The sequence below is a fragment of the Protopterus annectens genome, chromosome 9.part0 (assembly GCF_019279795.1).
Source record: "Protopterus annectens isolate FY-2018-M chromosome 9.part0, PAN1.0, whole genome shotgun sequence".
NCBI classification, from domain to species: domain Eukaryota; kingdom Metazoa; phylum Chordata; order Ceratodontiformes; family Protopteridae; genus Protopterus; species Protopterus annectens.
This window is the reverse complement of record NC_056743.1, coordinates 937,705,205-937,723,724: the sequence shown is the minus strand read 5'-3', so window position 1 is coordinate 937,723,724 and position 18,520 is coordinate 937,705,205. Positions and strand designations below refer to the sequence as shown.

The window sequence follows — 18,520 nt, the reverse complement described above, 5'->3', positions numbered from 1 at the left end:
TAAAATTTTTGAAGTTTAAGTCTTCTCTTTTGTATATTGTGGCACTTTTTTCAGTTATCAAAGTATTATAAATGTCATGTTCATGCTATACATGTGTAACATTTGTAATATAGCCCCCAGAAATGAGATTGTGGGGGTCTTTGATCATAAATAAAATTTTAATTCTGCTTCAAATTAATTTATTTTAAATTTAAGCAGAATTCAAAGTCATGTGCATGGCTGAAATAGAACTGTTATAATACCATCTGTACCAACAACCTTCTCTTGTCTGAGAAATCTGTTTAGCAAAGATTGATGTCAAGTACGCATAATGGAAAGCATAACTTGAATGACATAATTCCTTCAAGATTTAAAGTTATTTTTGCAAGTCTCCCAGATGTCAAAAATTAAAATCATTAAGCTCCAAATTATTCATTTGAATTTTTTACTATCATTTCATTAAACAATGTTAACAGAGTCTTAGAATAAGTAAATTAAATATCTATAAATTAAAAAAACTCATTGCACAATTTAGATCATAATGCTTTAATGGTGTGAAAAAGGTGCTTAGTCATGACATTTAGTGTATGTATTTTATTGTGGCAGGTAAGAAACACAACCAGATAATTTTTTAATTTAATAATAACAAAAAAAAAATAATAATTTAGTAAAACTCCAAATGTTTTTTCCTTGCTATTTTGTTTTTAATACATTTGAAGGGTAATTTATTATAGTAAATATTTTTTTTTAATTTATAGGTTCATAGGTTAGTACTAAGCTAACTGCCCTTGTGAGCCATTTTAAGCCTAACCAATTATCCCTTGTGAGACTCAAACCCTGCACCTTGCATTTGTAAGGCAAGCACCTTAACCATTAGGCCACCCTCCCAACCCTGCTGTTAATTTTGCAACCATTTGCAACCATATCTGCTGTTAATTTTGCAGCCATTAAGTCCCATAGAGTACTCTCTTGATTACAGAATTATATAAAATTGAGCATAAGTTAAGATAATTATATTCACTTTCAAATTGTTGAGGCAGTACTTCTTCATCCTATACAGCTTTAGATCTATACCACTTAACCTCTTAACACAAGAAATCTGGACAAAGCCAAAAATAATGGGAGGACAAAAGCCTCAAAACAGGGACAGAGTTTAAATAAAATTAGAAAGTTGTAGAATAAAAGTTTTGTTTTGTTGGCATGCGTTTTCTAAAGTATTTGAAGTCTGAAACTCAAATGTCTGTCATTATTTAGTGACATAAGTCCTCAGTGATTTGCCAGAAAGCCACAATTTTTTGAGAGTCAGTGTAAAAATATGAGGCAAAAATCTGGACATTCAGCAAAAATCTGTACAGTTAGTTATGTGTGGATCTGATATTTTGGAAGCAGTATGACATTAATCTTAGATAAGACTTTCCCAGGGGATTCTTAAAGAACACCTCTCTCTCCAAATGAATTTCCTTGAAAACCACATTGTTTTATGAACCAATCTTTTATGTGGTAGGATCAATGCATTTTAAATTTAAAAACACTAAAAGGAAAAACTATTTCAAAAACATAATAGACCCAGTTAAAGAAATGTGCAAAAAAGTGGATTTGTTTACAACCATCTTAGTTTTAATAAAGCTTTGCTGGCTTGAAGCTATATATCTGCCAAGGTATACTTGGAGTATTTTCATCAGTGAAAACAGTTGTTGTTGATCTGCTCATCGTGCAGTCAAATTACTATGGCTTCAGTTTTAGTTAAATTGCTACAGTGGCTAGTATTAGGAAGTTATCTAATAATACATTTGAGTGTGATGTAAGTAATAACTAATCATTAGCATATGCTAAATATTTGATTACCACTGCATTTATGCACACTGGGATTAATGTTTGGATAACTTAGGTACTAAGAAAGGATTCAGCAAGAAATATTAATAAGCTGGCTGGTAAAAAGGAACAACCTTTAATGTTGTCCATTAATTGGCATAAAAAAGAACTTTGCTGAAATAAACAACATACTATATTAATACACAAGTTTGGTAGACAGGGCTAATTACGCATAATAAAGATGAACTATCTTTTAACATAACTTAATGGTCTGGTTGCATTCTTAGAAGTTATGGTTAATCCTGACTGAATTATCACCTGACACCTAATTTGGTAAAATTATGGACTGTACTATATGTTCAGCAGTTTGTTTTCTTTGTTGGCATAATTTCAAGTTAGAATGGACCTAAGAAACTGGTAATAAAAGTAAGAAGACAATTCTCAATTCTTAATTAATTTGGTACATGTTAAATAATGCAGTCAGACTGCAATTCTTCAAATCTGAAGGATGTTTTTATTCTGAGACAAGAATTAGTTTAACAAAATTGACATAGCTGTATAGTGACCATTATATGACTGCATAACAGTGGATAGGTTTAAATAAAAAGAGGTAACATTTCTTTAAAATAAGAATACAAGAAAGATGCTTAGAGCCTGGAGTTCATTTTAAGCATATATGTAATAATTATGTAACAGTATTAATAAAACTATATGTGTCAAAATAAAAATATGTTTCTTCAAATGGAAAATGTTAAAAAATGTACATTCCAGTTTCAGATGAAATGAAAACGCAATTTTGTTAATGTGCACAATTATTATAAATGTCTAGAAAAACTGGCAGATGTTAATCAGAACAGTTTTTATTGTAGGCAAAAGAAGAAGTAACGTCACCAAAGGCAGAGCACATCAAAATATAAAACTGCAAAAACAAGTGGTTCTGCCACCAATTCCACTTAAAAACACTTAAAACTTGAAAACTTTAATAAATATACGATGATAAGATAAAATAAAATAAACACACTGGTTCATAAACCGGATAAGCGCTTTCGGTATAATACCTTTTTCAAATCCTAAATGTTTGCCAGTAAAACTTCTTCTTAAATAACTTCATTTCCTAGTGTTCATTCACTTAGATGCATTTAGTAACCATAGCAGCATACACACCCTTCTAATTATGTCCTTTTGAGCGCTGAAGAGCTTTCCCTTTTAGTGCAGGTTTTAAAGGGACAAATGCATTCAGACCTGGTGACTGATCTGATTGCAAATTCATTATCCACTTCATCTCTTCAATTTCTGTTTGGTTTACTAAATCCCCACATCTTGGTGTTTCATGAAGCCTAGCTAGTGCCATGAACTTGAAATAATGACTGTCATTTATACTAATATGCATATAAAGTGCATTGCTGGTAACTTTATTTCTTATGTCAGATAAGTGCTTTAGGATACGTTCCTTGAGCATTTGATTAGTGTTCCCTATGTAGTATGCCTTGCAATGACTGCAGGTTGCCTCATAGATAATATTTTTACTCCGATAGTTTGCAAATCCTTCAAACTTATAGTTCCTTTTAGTCAGGGGATGTGTAAAAGTATTTGAGATGTTTATATGAGAGCATGCCTTGCAACTTCCACATCTGAATGTACCAACTCTCCTGTTCATCTGAAAACTCCTGTCTCCAGAAATAGCTTCAATTTCTGTTTTATTATAATATAATAGTCTTTTTAAGTTTTTCCTGTTTTTAAAAGAAAATATGGGTTGATCTCCAACAATTTCCCTAATTTTGTTGTCAGATGTTAGCACTGGCCAAACTGCAACAGATGAATACTTGTAAGAATTTATTATTGGTAACTATGGATGTGAACAGTTTGTTCACGTCTACACCCAATGATTTGGGGATCGAAGCGATTAGAGACTTTGGTGTGGAGCAGAAAGCAACCAATGATATCCATTTACTATGTAGTCTCTTGGAATTGGTCTTATATAACAATGTGTTTCCGTATGGTAGTACTTACTACTGGCAGAAGTCGGGGGTAGCGATGGGAACTCCATGCACAAATAGTTATGCCAATCTGGTCCTGGCAAGATGGGAAGAGCTATGGAAAGCGGATATTAACAACAAATGGAATAGAAACCTAGTTTTCTATAATCAATTTGTGGATGATGTCTTTCTCTTATGGGATGGCGATTTAACCTTCTTGGAACATTTTGTACAATTTTTGACCAACACAACTTCATTTTTGAAGTTTGAAGTGATATCTTCTAATACAGAGATAGAATTCTTGGATGTTAAGTTAATGTTAGATGACACAGGAAGCACCAATACTAGAATGTATAGGAAACCTGTATGGCGCAATCATTTACTACACAATACTAGCATGCATCCCAGGCATGTTCTTGACAACATAGTGACTAACCAATTAACTTGAGTGTCCAAGCTCTGCACGAGGGATGAGGATTATAGGGAGGAGCAAATTAAACTTATCAATGACTTTAATAAGAGAGGATACAAAGTCAAAGAGACACAGACCAATGAAGCAACTACCTTGGAACTACGCTCTCAGAGGGGAAGACCCTATTTCTCGGACCAAGGTGAAATAGTTAAGATCAAGCAAAAGGAGGTAAAGTCCAATCTGAAATGCCAGTTGACATATAGTACTGACAATTTTGCTATTCATAATACCATCAGTAAATTTTGGCCAGTGCTAACATCTGACAACAAAATTAGGGAAATTGTTGGAGATCAACCCATCTTTTCTTTTAAGAACAGGAAAAACTTAAAAAGACTATTATGTTATAATAAAACAGAAATTGAAGCTATTTCTGAAGACAGGAGTTTTCAGATGAACAGGAGAGTTGGTACATTCAGATGTGGAAGTTGCAAGGCATGCTCTCATATAAACATCTCAAATACTTTTACACATCCCCTGACTAAAAGGAATTATAAGTTTGAAGGATTTGCAAACTGTCGGAGTAAAAACATTATCTATGAGGCAACCTGCAGTCATTGCAAGGCACACTACTTAGGGAACACTAATCAGATGCTCAAGGAACGTATCCTAAAGCACTTATCTGACATAAGAAATAAAGTTACCAGCAATGCACTTTATATGCATATTAGTATAAATGACAGTCATTCTTTCAAGTTCATGGCACTAGCTAGGCTTCATGAAACACCAAGAGGTGGGGATTTAGTAAACCAAACAGAAATTGAAGAGATGAAGTGGATAATGAATTTGCAATCAGATCGGTCACCAGGTCTGAATGCATTTGTCCCTTTAAAACCTGCACTAAAAGGGAAAGCTCTTCAGCACTCAAAATGACATAATTAAAAGGGTGTGTATGCTGCTATGGTTACTAAATGCATCTAAGTGAATGAACACTAGGAAATGAAGATATTTAAGAAGAAGTTTTACTGGCAATCATTTAGGATTTGAAAAAGGTATTATACCGAAAGCGCTTATCTGGTTTATGAGCCAGTGTGTTTATTTTATTTTATCTTATCATCGTATATTTATTAAAGTTTTCAAGTTTTAAGTGTTTTTAAGTGGAACTGGTGGCAGAACCATTTGTTTTTGCAGTTTTTATTGTACGCTATAGCTTAATGTTGTTGAAACAACTGTAGTAAATATATCTTGTTTTTTTACATGGACAAGAAAAATGTATAATTTTCCATCTTTCCATCTTACATAATATTACTGTGTAGGTGGTTTCTGATAATGATTTTTGATTTCTATGAACCTTTGCATTCAGTCAATCTGCATCAGATTTTTCATGGTTAACATTTCATCTTAGTAATCAGAATGTGAGCCATGTATAAAACTGGGGTAATGCATCATTGACATTTCAGATAAAGTTTAAATGCTGAACATTTGACAGAAAAAGGAACCTGCTTGATTTTTTAAAATTTCTTTAAAAGCAGATTCTGTAAAAATATTTTTGATAAAATATGTTTTAACTTATCACATCGATATGTTTTTAAGTAGCAAAAAGAGAAGAATGGTCTGAAAATATGAAAGAAATTGCATTGTCCCTAAATTATGAGCAAGAGGTCTTAAAATTTGTGTATAATCTACAGTGAAACCTGTTTATCTTTTCAGACCCAAATGTATAAAACTTTATATTGTATCTCTGTTGATCGACCACTAATATATCAATGAATATACAGTGGATATAAAAAGTGTACACACCCCAGTTAAAATGCCAGGTTTTTGTGATATAAAAAAATGAGACCAAAATAAATAATTTCAAAAAGTTTCCCACCTTTAATGTGACCTATAACCTATACAATTTAATTGAAACACAAACAAATCTATTAGGGGAAAAATATAAAAAATAAAAAACGTACAATAAGCTGGTTGTATAATTGTGCACACCCTTAAACTAATACCTTGTTAAAGCACCTTTTTATTTAATTACAGGATTCAGTTTTCTTGGGTACACACCTTCCATCAATTAAAGAGACTCTGATTAACCCCAAATAAAGTTCAGCTCTCCTAGTAGGATTTTCCTGACATTTACTCAGTTGCCTGTTACAGCAAAAGCCATGGTTCACAGAGAGCTTATAAAGCATCAAAGGGATCTCATTGTTGAAAGGTATCACAGGGGAAGAGTACAAAAAAATTTCCACAGCATTGGATACACCATAGAACACAGTGAAGACAGTCATCAAAAAGTGGAGAAAATATGGGACAACAGTTGAAAAGAACTGGACGTCCCTCCAAAATTGATGAAAAGACAAGACAAAAACTGGTCAGGGAGGCTGCCAATAGACCTACAGCAACACTGAAGGAGCTGTAGGAATTTCTGGCAAGTACTGGTTGTGTACTACATGTGACAACAATCTCCCGTATTCTCCATATATCTGGACTATGGGGTAGGGTTGCAAGATGGAAGCTTTTCTTACACAGAAAAACATCCAGAACTGGCTAAAATTTGCAAAACAATACATCAAGTCTCCCAAAAGCATGTGGGAAAATGTGTTATGGTCTGATGAGACCAAGGTTGAACTTTTTGGCCACAATTCCAAAAGGTACGTTTGGCACAAAAACAACACTTTGCATCACCAAAAGAACACCATCCCCTAAGTAAAGCATGGTGGTAGCAGTATCATGCTTTGGGGTTGTTTTTCTTCAGCTGAAACTGGGGCTTTAGTCAAGGTGGAGGGAATTATGAACAGTTCCAAATGCCAGTTACTTCTGGCCCAAAACCTTCAGGTGTCTGCTAGAAACCTGAAGTTGAAGAAGAATTTCACCTTTCAAGACGACAATGACCCCAAGCATACATCCAGATCAACAAAAGAATGGCTTCACCAGAAGAAAATTAAAGTTTTGGAATGGCCCAGCCAGAGCCCAGACCAAAATCCAATAGACAATCTGTGGGGTGACCTGAAGAGGGCTGTGCACAATGATGCCCTTGCAATCTGACAGATTTGGAGTACTTTTGCAAGGAATAGTGGACAAATATTGCCAAGTCAAGATGTGCCATGCTAATAGATTCCTACCCAAGAAGACTAAATGCTGTAATTAAATCAACAAAGTATTAGTTTAAGGGTGTGCACACTTGTGCAACCAGCTTATACATTTTTTTATATTTTTTCCACTAACATATTTGTTTTTCAATTGAATTGTACAGGTTATAGGTCACATTAAAGGTGGGAAAAGTTTTGAAATGATTTGTTGTGGTTTCATTTTTTTATATCACAAAAACCTAGCATTTTAACAGGGGTGTGTACACTTTTTATATCCACTGTATGTTTAAAAAGATGTTAGTGTTTTACATTTATACTTTTACTGTTTTGTGACCAAACTATTTGATTTCTCATTGATTAAAAATCATGTTAAAGTAATTTGAAATGACTAAACCATAAATACCTGCCTGTAATTTCCAAAGAAAAGAATAATAATTAGTAAAGGAATCATTGCATTTCCCCTAAAATAATTTGAGCCAATTTAGGTTACTCCTAAGTAGTAGAATTCTACGATCATCATGTTTGAAAATGTCATAAAACGGTCATTGATTTACTTTGTTCTGAATATGTTTTATGCTTTTTGTCTTTGTGCCTGCTAACCCCAAGCCCCTCCTGAGTCTTGAATCCATTTATTCCTTCCATACACAGGCCTGAGGGAGGGAGGGAGAGCCAAAGGGGGGGCATCATCCAGGCTGTCATAAAGGTATCTGTGCACTTGCCTGAACTTCTTTTCTGCATTCATTAATAATGTAGAGAGCAACTTTACCCTAATGAATTGGGGGACTGGTTTTACTTCCCAAAATGTGGTTGCTCACATCCTAAGATCGGATTTTGATTGCCATTAGGTGGGGGAACTAAATGGCAACCTGTCTCCATCAACTGCATCATTCTAAGTACAGATTATGAGGGTGTTTTACTATTAAGCCATAATCATATCATTGGGTAGTTGCTTTTGGCACTTTAATTGCTGCAAGGGTCTTCCATGCCCTCCCAACATATATGTGTTTCTAGTGAGAACTACCTGTCTTAGTAGCACCAGGCCCATGTCCCCAGTCTTCACTAGTACCTATACCTAGAAGTAGTAAACAAAGCAAACAGAACTGTCTTTCCCTCCCTCCCCAGGATGAGTGAGCTGGCATCAACCCCTCACTTTCATCTACCCCCATCTGGCTCCTCCATCTCTCAAACTCTACTTCAAATCAGGTCACCTGAATTTTGGTCATGGATTTATATCTACAGCATGAGGTGGGGCTGTATTTTTTCCTAAACATATAAAAACACCACCTCTTTAAAACTGGGGTAAGATGTGTAATAAACTCCTTTACAGATTTCCGTGTTTTAAATGGAATCAATTTTGAGGACTGTAAATTAATTTCATGAACACATATAACAACAAATCTGAACGAGCTTTTTCTTTTTATGAGAAGCTTTAAACCATTTATATTTAATGACTAATTCTAATATTCCTGATATCGTGTTACCTGGTTAAAAAGTAATATGCAGAAATGTAATGCAGGCAGCCTCCCTCCTTTTCCCATTTGTTACATACTCAGATTTAACAGCATAAAATGTGACCAACTGATAGAACATTGATAAACTAGTATAATGAAATGGCAAGTAAAAAAAGGGTATATAACTCATACTATGAAATGTCTCTTTACATGTAGTCACCAAGTGATTCTTGTGAAGGAAAGAATATATGCTTTAATACAATTACGTTCAGCACCTTTAACTTAAATTCTGCTTGCGTTAAATTCCTGAATGCTGATTATTTGTGGTTGTCCTAGTTCTGCCAGCTTACAGAGATAAAGCCCTGATCTTGACTCAGGTGACCCAAGTTTGATTAGCAGCTTGGGCACTGGAGGAGATGGTCTAGGGAGAAAGGAATGGTAAGGCTATGAATGCTTGTTTCTCTCTGTCTGGTAGGGGAAGGGAGTGTGAATCCAGGCATACCCTCCAGTCTGGGGGAGGTGCTATCCTAAAGTGGCAAGGCCAACTGAATATGTCACTTGGAGAACTATGGAAGCTGTGGAGTTACTGTGTAATGGCCCACTGCACACCAGCCTTTGGATGCTTATGGCCATGATAGCTAAAACCAGAATCCCTAGTATGGATGATGATATTACTCTCAGCCTGCTTGACTCTCATCCCAGGGGAATGAAAGAACCAAAATGTTCCAACGCTTGGGAAATTAATGGTCTGTGGAGCAGCAAAAAAAGATGGGTCTTGTGGTCATCAAAAACATGGAACAGCAGAAAAAATTATGTATGTTTGATAAAAAGTATTGAATGAAATAATAAAAAGGGTGGTATATTATTTCTTATATGATGCTACTCTCATTTGGGAATATTCCAGTATATTTGGACAAGCCTGGAAGAAAAGTCAAGAAAAACTAAAATTTGCATTTATAAGCAAGCAGACATTCTGAATTTAATAACTTTGAACATGATATTTTTTCAATCAAACATGGGACATTTTGCAATGATAGGATGATCAACTCCTGGTTTCTGTTGAGCTATACTGAGGAATATCAACTTTTAATTCACTTTAGGCTTGCAAAAAAGTACGCCCTTTCATTGAAGAGTTTCTTCATGCTGCAGCACACTTGGGCTCCATTCCTTCACACTCCGTTTATCACTCAAACATGCATCACTGCTTTACAGACTGAAATCTTTCATCTGCATCATAAGCTCAGCTTACCTTCTTAATTCCTTATGTTTCAGGTTACTGTCATTGGACAACTATTACTGTCCTGCTCATCTGCCTTCTCTACTCATTCCTGTATTACTTCTTTTATCATTCTCATTTTTATACTCCTTCCTGAGAGAACCTTACAAGAGTGCATTTCTAAACAGAAACAAAATACTAAAGCACTGTCAAAAGAAAAAAGACTGTTGTAGCTATTCAAGAAATACAGTCAGAAATGTAAAAGCATTGCTGTTGTCTCAAGTTATTAATACTATAGATTCAAGAAATACAATCAGAAATGTAAAAGCATTGCCGTTGTCTCAAGTTATTAATACTATAGATTCAAAAAATACAGTCAGAAATGTAAAAGCATTGCCGTTGTCTCAAGTTATTAATACTATAGATTCAAGAAATAAAGTCAGAAATGTAAAAGCATTGCCGTTGTCTCAAGTTATTAATACTATAGATTCAAGAAATAAAGTCAGAAATGTAAAAGCATTGCCGTTGTCTCAAGTTATTAATACTATAGATTCAAGAAATACAGTCAGAAATGTAAAAGCATTGCCGTTGTCTCAAGTTATTAATACTATAGATTCAAGAAATAAAGTCAGAAATGTAAAAGCATTGCCGTTGTCTCAAGTTATTAATACTATAGATTCAAGAAATACAGTCAGAAATGTAAAAGCATTGCCGTTGTCTCAAGTTATTAATACTATAGATTCAAGAAATACAGTCAGAAATGTAAAAGCATTGCCGTTGTCTCAAGTTATTAATACTATAGATTCAAGAAATACAGTCAGAAAAGTAAAAGCATTGCTGTTGTCTCAAGTTATTAATACTATAGATTCAAGAAATACAGTCAGAAAAGTAAAAGTATTGCCGTTGTCTCAAGTTATTAATACTACAGATTCAAGAAATACAGTCAGAAATGTAAAAGCATTGCCGTTGTCTCAAGTTATTAATACTATAGATTCAAGAAATACAGTCAGAAATGTAAAAGCATTGCCGTTGTCTCAAGTTATTAATACTATAGATTCAAGAAATACAGTCAGAAATGTAAAAGCATTGCCGTTGTCTCAAGTTATTAATACTATAGATTCAAGAAATACAGTCAGAAATGTAAAAGCATTGCCGTTGTCTCAAGTTATTAATACTATAGATTCAAGAAATACAGTCAGAAAAGTAAAAGCATTGCCGTTGTCTCAAGTTATTAATACTATAGATTCAAGAAATAAAGTCAGAAAAGTAAAAGCATTGCTGTTGTCTCAAGTTATTAATACTATAGATTCAAGAAATACAATCAGAAATGTAAAAGCATTGCCGTTGTCTCAAGTTATTAATACTATAGATTCAAGAAATACAGTCAGAAATGTAAAAGCATTGCCGTTGTCTCAAGTTATTAATACTATAGATTCAAGAAATACAGTCAGAAATGTAAAAGCACTGCCGTTGTCTCAAGTTATTAATACTATAGAGTCAAGAAATACAGTCAGAAATGTAAAAGCATTGCCGTTGTCTCAAGTTATTAATACTATAGATTCAAGAAATACAGTCAGAAATGTAAAAGCATTGCTGTTGTCTCAAGTTATTAATACTATAGCCATGGTAGAGGAAGAGTAAAATCCCATGATTGGAGGAACTCCCTGGTCAGCCTCAGTAGGAAGCTGAGATCCCTCATAAAATCCTCCAAAGCTAGCTATGAAAACAAAATCGCCACTGATTCTAAAGACAACCATGAAGCATTCTATAGCTATGTCAAGAATCTCAATGGCAACACTCAGATCTGCTCTGAGTTACAGCACAATGGCACTAAATATACAGAACCAACTGATATTGCCACCATCCTGGCAGATAGGTTCACTGCTAACTTTACCCCCTCTCACCCCCTAAAGGGCCCATCTCTATACCGGAAGAAAGCAAAGTTCCTGTAATCATGGCTGCACAGGTAAAAACCACACTCTCCAAAGCCAAGAACACAGCATCCATGGGACCTGACAACATCCCAAGCTGCATTCTACATGAACTACAGAATGAACTGACACCCCATCTAAGCACCATGTTCAATCACAGCCTCACCTCAGGCTTTGTGCCCACTGAATGGCGCACAGCGACAGTTATCCCTCTCCACAAAGGGGGAGCCACCACAGACCCTGGGAGCTACCGCCCCATTAGCCTCATGAGCCTGGTCTGCAAGGCCATGGAACGTATCATCATGGAACTTATAAACAAAGACATTGGTAATCTACAAACTCTGGACCCCACCAAGTTCGGGCTTGTAAATGGCAGATCATGTCTCCTAAATCTGATTGACTTCTTTGAAGCAGTCACCAAAGCTGTAGACGAGGGTAAGGTGGTTCACACAGCCTATCTAGATCTCGCCAAGGCTTTTGACACCATCCTCCACTCTGGAATTATAGATAAACTCACTAAACTAGGTATAAATACCTATGTCACGAGATGGGTTGCCAACTGGCTCACTGACAGAACCCACACTGTGAAAGTAGCAGACTCCAAATCTGACTTCAGACCAGTGACAAGTGGACTACCACAGGGTTCAGTCTTGGGTCCTCTCCTGTTTGGTATCTACTTTTCTGAAGTACAGGCTAACACAGAAGGTCTTTGGCTAATGAAGTTCGCAGATGACTGCAAACTAGGAGGCCTAATTGAAACTCCTAATGATGTGGACATCCTACACAAGGGCCTCACTGAGACAGATGCCTGGTGTCAAAACCATGGCCTCAAGCTCAATGTCAAAAAGTGCACTGTCATCCCCTTTGGTAAAAACTCTGTAGCCATGAGCTACTACATAGGTGGTAGTCTACTTAACACTGAAAGTGTGATAAGAGACCTTGGGACACAGGTGGACAATAGTCTCTCCTTTGATAATCACATCACCACAGTAGTCAGAATATCCTTCTACGTGGCATACCTTATCACAAAAGGTTTCTCATCCAGGAAAAAAGAGGTAATTGTTCCCTTCTACTTGTCACTCATTAGACCCCTTATAGAGTACAACACCTCTTTTGGTATGTACCTCACAAGACATCTACAACAACTGGAAAGGCCAAAGAAATACCTCACAAAGGGGATTACCAGCCTCAAACAGATGCCCTATGCAGGCTGTCTCAAAAAAACTCCAGCTTTACTCCGTCACATATTGCCTACTCAGAGGCGATCTCTGCCTAACATACAAAGCTATGTCAAACCCAGAGCTGTTGGACATGGTCCACTTAAAGAAATCCCAATCCCTCTGAGCTACATGCTCTAGGGACCTAAACCTTGTCACCACAATAAACAGAACATGCTGGAGGGATAGATTCCTGTCCCAGAGACTTCCCATACTCTGGAACAAACTACCTAGCTATATCAAACAAACCTCCTCATTAGCACTCTTCAAGAAAAATCTTGATGATTGGATGGGAAATAGGAAATTCACCCTGGGGATCACCTCTGTGGCTTTGCTCAACAGGGGCACAGGAAAATAATTTTCTTGGGTGACGAAAGCCAGGGTATCTTTTTGGCTAGGCTTATATAGGCCCTAGGGCTGACAGCCTAGTACCTACCTATGAACCTATTGTTATAAAAAAATAAATGTAACAAAAGTATTTGCATGGTTCAAATAAAGGGGAATTAAATGAAAATACTTTTAAAATAAGAGCTGAATGACTATGAATTAGAGGTTTAAAACAAAATTCTATACTTATCAAAATAAAATGAAAATGAACCAAAATGCAAAGTGTTAAAAATGTTCGTTAAATATTAAGCCTGGCTGTCTCCTAAAGAAATGCAATTGCAAAAAGTATTAGAACAAGAACAGAATTAGACAAAAAGGATGATGCTCCCTCCACATTAATCCATTAATTAGGAATTGTATCCTAATGATGTGATTAAGGAAAGTGAACACTGGAGTTCAAACCTCATCTCCCATGAAAAAACTCACACTGAAATGTCCCTGACCCAGCACTTGAACATAAGAAAATACCAATGGAGGATTATTGTCATTGAATCTGATCAAGTGTTGTAGCTATAGACTTTGTGCTATTTACCAACGTTTTACCAGCTGTTTATATCTGCCAAACACCTGTAAACCCCTTTGTAGAGTTACACTGTATCACCATTCCCCACAGCAATTCATACTTTGTTCCCCTACCACTTTTGATGCAAAACAATAATTTCTGATATCAGTCTTACATTCACTATTTAGTGTTGTTACCTATGACCCCCACCCATCTGGCTTCATCCTGATGATTCATTCTATCCATGTATTATCTCATGTTAAAAAAGAAATCTTAGCTGAAACACTGAACACTTATTAAAGGTTTACTGTTTTGCTCCCTTATATAATAGAATGCATTTAGAACATACAATAATAAAAGTGTAAACACATTTCTGGTTTGATTTGCATTTCGTAGTTTCATACCTTTTGAGTACATGAGCTTGAGTTTATATTATCCTATGCTCCTTTATCTCTCTGCCAGTATGTATACACTCCTTGTGCTGAGCCTTTCCTTATATTCCAACCCACCTTTTGTATTATTCTATTTACAGTCATTCACTGTACACTATCATACAGCCTGACAATCATTTCCTAGTATTCCTTCTTCAGCTGAACAAACTATTATAGATGTGTCTCACCAGCATCCTGCATGACGGGAGGATGACAGACCATACATCTGGCAAGGTACCCCAACAGGTAGATAATCTTTGATACTATATCTAACATTGAACAACATAACAGCTTGCAGGTAACAAAAACAGAGAGCCTTTTCATTTCCTCTCTCCACCCTAGCTGCATTCCTATTAACATAAATAATATCCTTAAATTCTTCAACCAAACTACTGAGCCTTGCACATTTTCTATTACATTGCAACTACCACATATCTAGTTAATGTTCAACATACATTTGGACATACTGGAATCCATTTTCCTCTCGGATGAGATGTGTTCTTATCCTGGTTCCATTATGGAGCTGACTACAGGCAGATCTTATTTTGTGGTCCAGGTGTGAATTGTGATACAAACAGGAAATGTGCAGTATTCTACTGGTAACTGGTTTCTGGGTCAAGATTCTCGTCCCACAACCTACACTTCAAATATGACTTTCCACTGTCTGAAAGCTAGCCCATTTTATATATTTCTTCCAACTCGGATGCTACACATATCCTTTAGTTTTCTAGCAAACCTTCTGAGAGGGACAGAGTCTAAGGCCTCATGTGAAATTCAGATACAGAACATTCACCATGTTCCTCCTGTAAGCCTTAAACTGACCCTGTCATGAAAAGGTATCCGGATGGTCAGGCAAGAACTCAACTGTATGAATTGATAACAGTGCTTATCTGTTGGACAACCTACATTCAGAAAATTCAGCAGTCTTAGCTAACTGCTGAAAGTATTTTCTAAACTTTAATTTATATTCCATTTGACTAAAGTAAATTTGATGAGGTATATTATAAACTCAGAACAGTTGTATATGGGTTATCCATCATGTGCAAATGTCTGCAGTGGCTTTACCCATTTCACCTTCCTTAGTGTAACGGACTATCTCTGAGATTCAGAAAGGGTTACTGTAAGCAGCAGACCCTAGCATGAGTGGCCAACTCTTCACTGTAACTCTTTCTGATTCAGAGACCACCCTACAGCAGTGATTGCCCAGAAGCGGAAACATCAACACTGAGGACGGTCCCACTGGCTGTGGTGCATGCTAATGAAGAAATCTGGGGCTGAAGTTAATGCTAATTAGCCAACTGGTCTCCACCATAAATGCCTGTGGCTACCAATTTATGCTGACAAGCAATTCAGAGAATCACTCAGCTGTGTAAATCACCATAGCCAGCTGAGAAATTTAACTCCATCAAAAGATGGCAGTCACCCATTAAAGTCAATGCATGAAGCCGTGCGTGTGTGTGCATTTGTGAGTGTCTGTTTATCTACCTAGGTGGGTACAATATGGGGTTAAGCAGGGAATCAAAAGTATGGATATGTGTGTGTGTGTGTGTGTGTGTGTGTGTGCGTGTGTGTGTGTGTGTGTGTGTGTGTGTGTGTGTGCGCGCGTGTGTGTGCGTGTGAGTGTATGTATGGAGAGTGTCTGTCTTACCTCTCAATGTTGTTGCTCAAGAAAAAAGCAAAAAAAGTGAGATAAATTGTGAAAATCAGAGACAATGTTTAACTATTACTCTAGTTCATTTAAAAAGTTAACAGGACAACAGGGTTTGCGTCAGCATGCATTTTCAAATCAATATGAAGTATAAAGCTCTAACACCTGGCATTCTTGACCTTCTGTACTCCTCTGTGATATACCAAGAACTCTAAAATTTTATGAGACAGAGCAAATATATGTGGCAACCTCAGGGACATTTTGCAAACTTCTGTACCATTTAGGGTAATGGTACCTATACTAACACACTACATGGGCCACCACAGGACACCGCTACAAAGAGCTTTTAACGTAAAAAGAAGCAATTCACAGACACAGATTAGCTTGATATTGCGGTCTTTCTCATCGCACCTAAAGGTGCCTCTGAATTTCTTTTCCAGGATTCTGTAAATTGACCTACCTATGGTAGGCATTTTATGCAACCACAGCCCTATTTTTCTGAATCCCATCTTCTGCAGTCTTTAAATTAAAATAACTCATATCAGAAATAAATGATCACCATATAGTCTCCTTATACATTGTGGCTTAACCCTGTAACACAAAACCATGAAGCAAGTTTACTTTCCTACTGTTGGTCTGGTAGTTGCATCACATCCTGACATCCCACACCCAGACAGTGATAGCACCCACTCTGTGACTTACCTGTTGTAGACCCCGCATCATTTAGAATACTCTGGTGACTAGTACATTCCTCAGCTTATTACCATAAGCAGCTGAATGAATATAAATGAATCTGTAAATGCCTTATGTACCCATTTATTTATTAATTTACTTCATCTTGTGCACAGCAAGAAGCAATACTAGTCACTGATTTACTTATTCATTTGTTAATTTGGCTTGTGGCCTGTTCCAAAGACCCTTTTCAGTCATGACCCAGGCATAAAGCCCAAATACACATAAAAGCGTGGGCAACATATAAGCAATCCTATCACTGTATATATCAAAATGCAGTTTAAATACAAATGCCAACATACAAGAAAGTACAATTTTTAACTGAGAGTACTAGACTAGAAGGAGCTATACATGTGAAGAAGAGGCTGGACAGAGAAATAGCAGTTCACTTTGTACTAAGAACAGATGGGGCACAGAAAATGGAAGCAATGCCAGGTCATTACGCAGAAAACTACAAGGTATTTCTGTGAAGCTGGCTTTTATTATTTTTCCTGTTTGGCAAATGAGAAAACAGATTTTTTTTATATAAATACATTTGTATAATTTGCTGACTTCATGTGAAATTGCAAATGAAAAGATTCAGTGTAATGAAATTTCAGAATTGTTAGTCCAGTTGTAGAGAGAGAGAGAGAGAGAGACAGTATTATTTCATAATTATTCTTTTAAATTCATGTAAATACATATTTCTTCACTACTGATTCTTTCTTTCCTTTTTCCCTGTCTTCTCTTCTTCTATCAGTATGTTTATTCTTGTTTAAGATACTGTAATTTAAAGTCTTCCTTCATTTACCTGTTGGAGGTTGCTTCTACTTATAAAAAATAAAGTTCAGAAATATCCATATTTTCTTACTAGATAGATGAGTTAGAAATTACATTATTGGATGCACACTATTCGGATACAGGTCAAGTCAGGATCACTAAATGCTATACAATTCTCTCAGAATAAATGATCATCCATATCCCCATTTGAACCATATAGGGATGAAGTTCACATTATACATCAGTAACAGCAGCAACAACAGAAATTATTCTACGTTTTGTTGGGTATAGTTTACCTTATAATGGTCATGTAGAGAAACAAAGTTCTTACCTAAGATGAAGAGAATCTCAACAGAAAGATCGCAGACACTAGGTGGTCCTCGGGAGGAGACAATGCCTTCATCCTTTTCAGTGTTGAAACAGACACTATAGGGCACAGTCACTGCTACATAGAATGTGGCTAGGAGAATCAGGCAATCCCAACCTGCTTTAAATGTGCCATAGTGAAGAAGGATAAGCCGGGATTTCTGGATGGCTGCTACTTTGTACTCTGGGAGTGATGCCTTTTCTCCAAACACACTCTGACAAAAGAAAAAAACAATACCTGTTAGTTTTAGTACCCCTCTCTTTCTTTTTATTTATTTCTGTTTTGTGATTTCCTCCTTTGATCCCTAGCTAACTGTACTTTTTTCTGAGCTATTTCATTTCATCTTATCAGAGTTCCCTGCTATGACCAAGAGACATTTGTTATACACTTCATAGCCCTTATCTTGTCTACTCTGAAAAGGAACACTGTAGTCAGTTATGGCTAGTTTTCAAGGGAAGTCTAGATTTGGTCCAGGACTCCATATGTGGTAGTCGCCAGCTGGTGAAAACTATCTCTTTTCTCGTTTTCACTAGCAAAGTGGGATGTGCACTGCTTTCGTTAATTCTCTGCTCTCACTCCTCTAGTACACCAAGCCTGTGCAGTCTGGTGCTCTGCCCTTCCCA

General features: G+C 36.2%; 1 protein-coding gene across 1 annotated transcript in view; it reads right to left on the bottom strand.

Moving 5' to 3' along the window:
* KCNH3 (potassium voltage-gated channel subfamily H member 3) overlaps positions 1 to 18,520 on the bottom strand; it is an 873,803-nt gene that overhangs the window by 307,185 nt on the left and 548,098 nt on the right. The window contains exon 5 of the mRNA XM_044083680.1: positions 17,862 to 18,111. Within this exon, the coding sequence (XP_043939615.1) occupies positions 17,862 to 18,111 (250 nt within the window). The remainder of the gene's footprint in view (positions 1 to 17,861; positions 18,112 to 18,520) is intronic.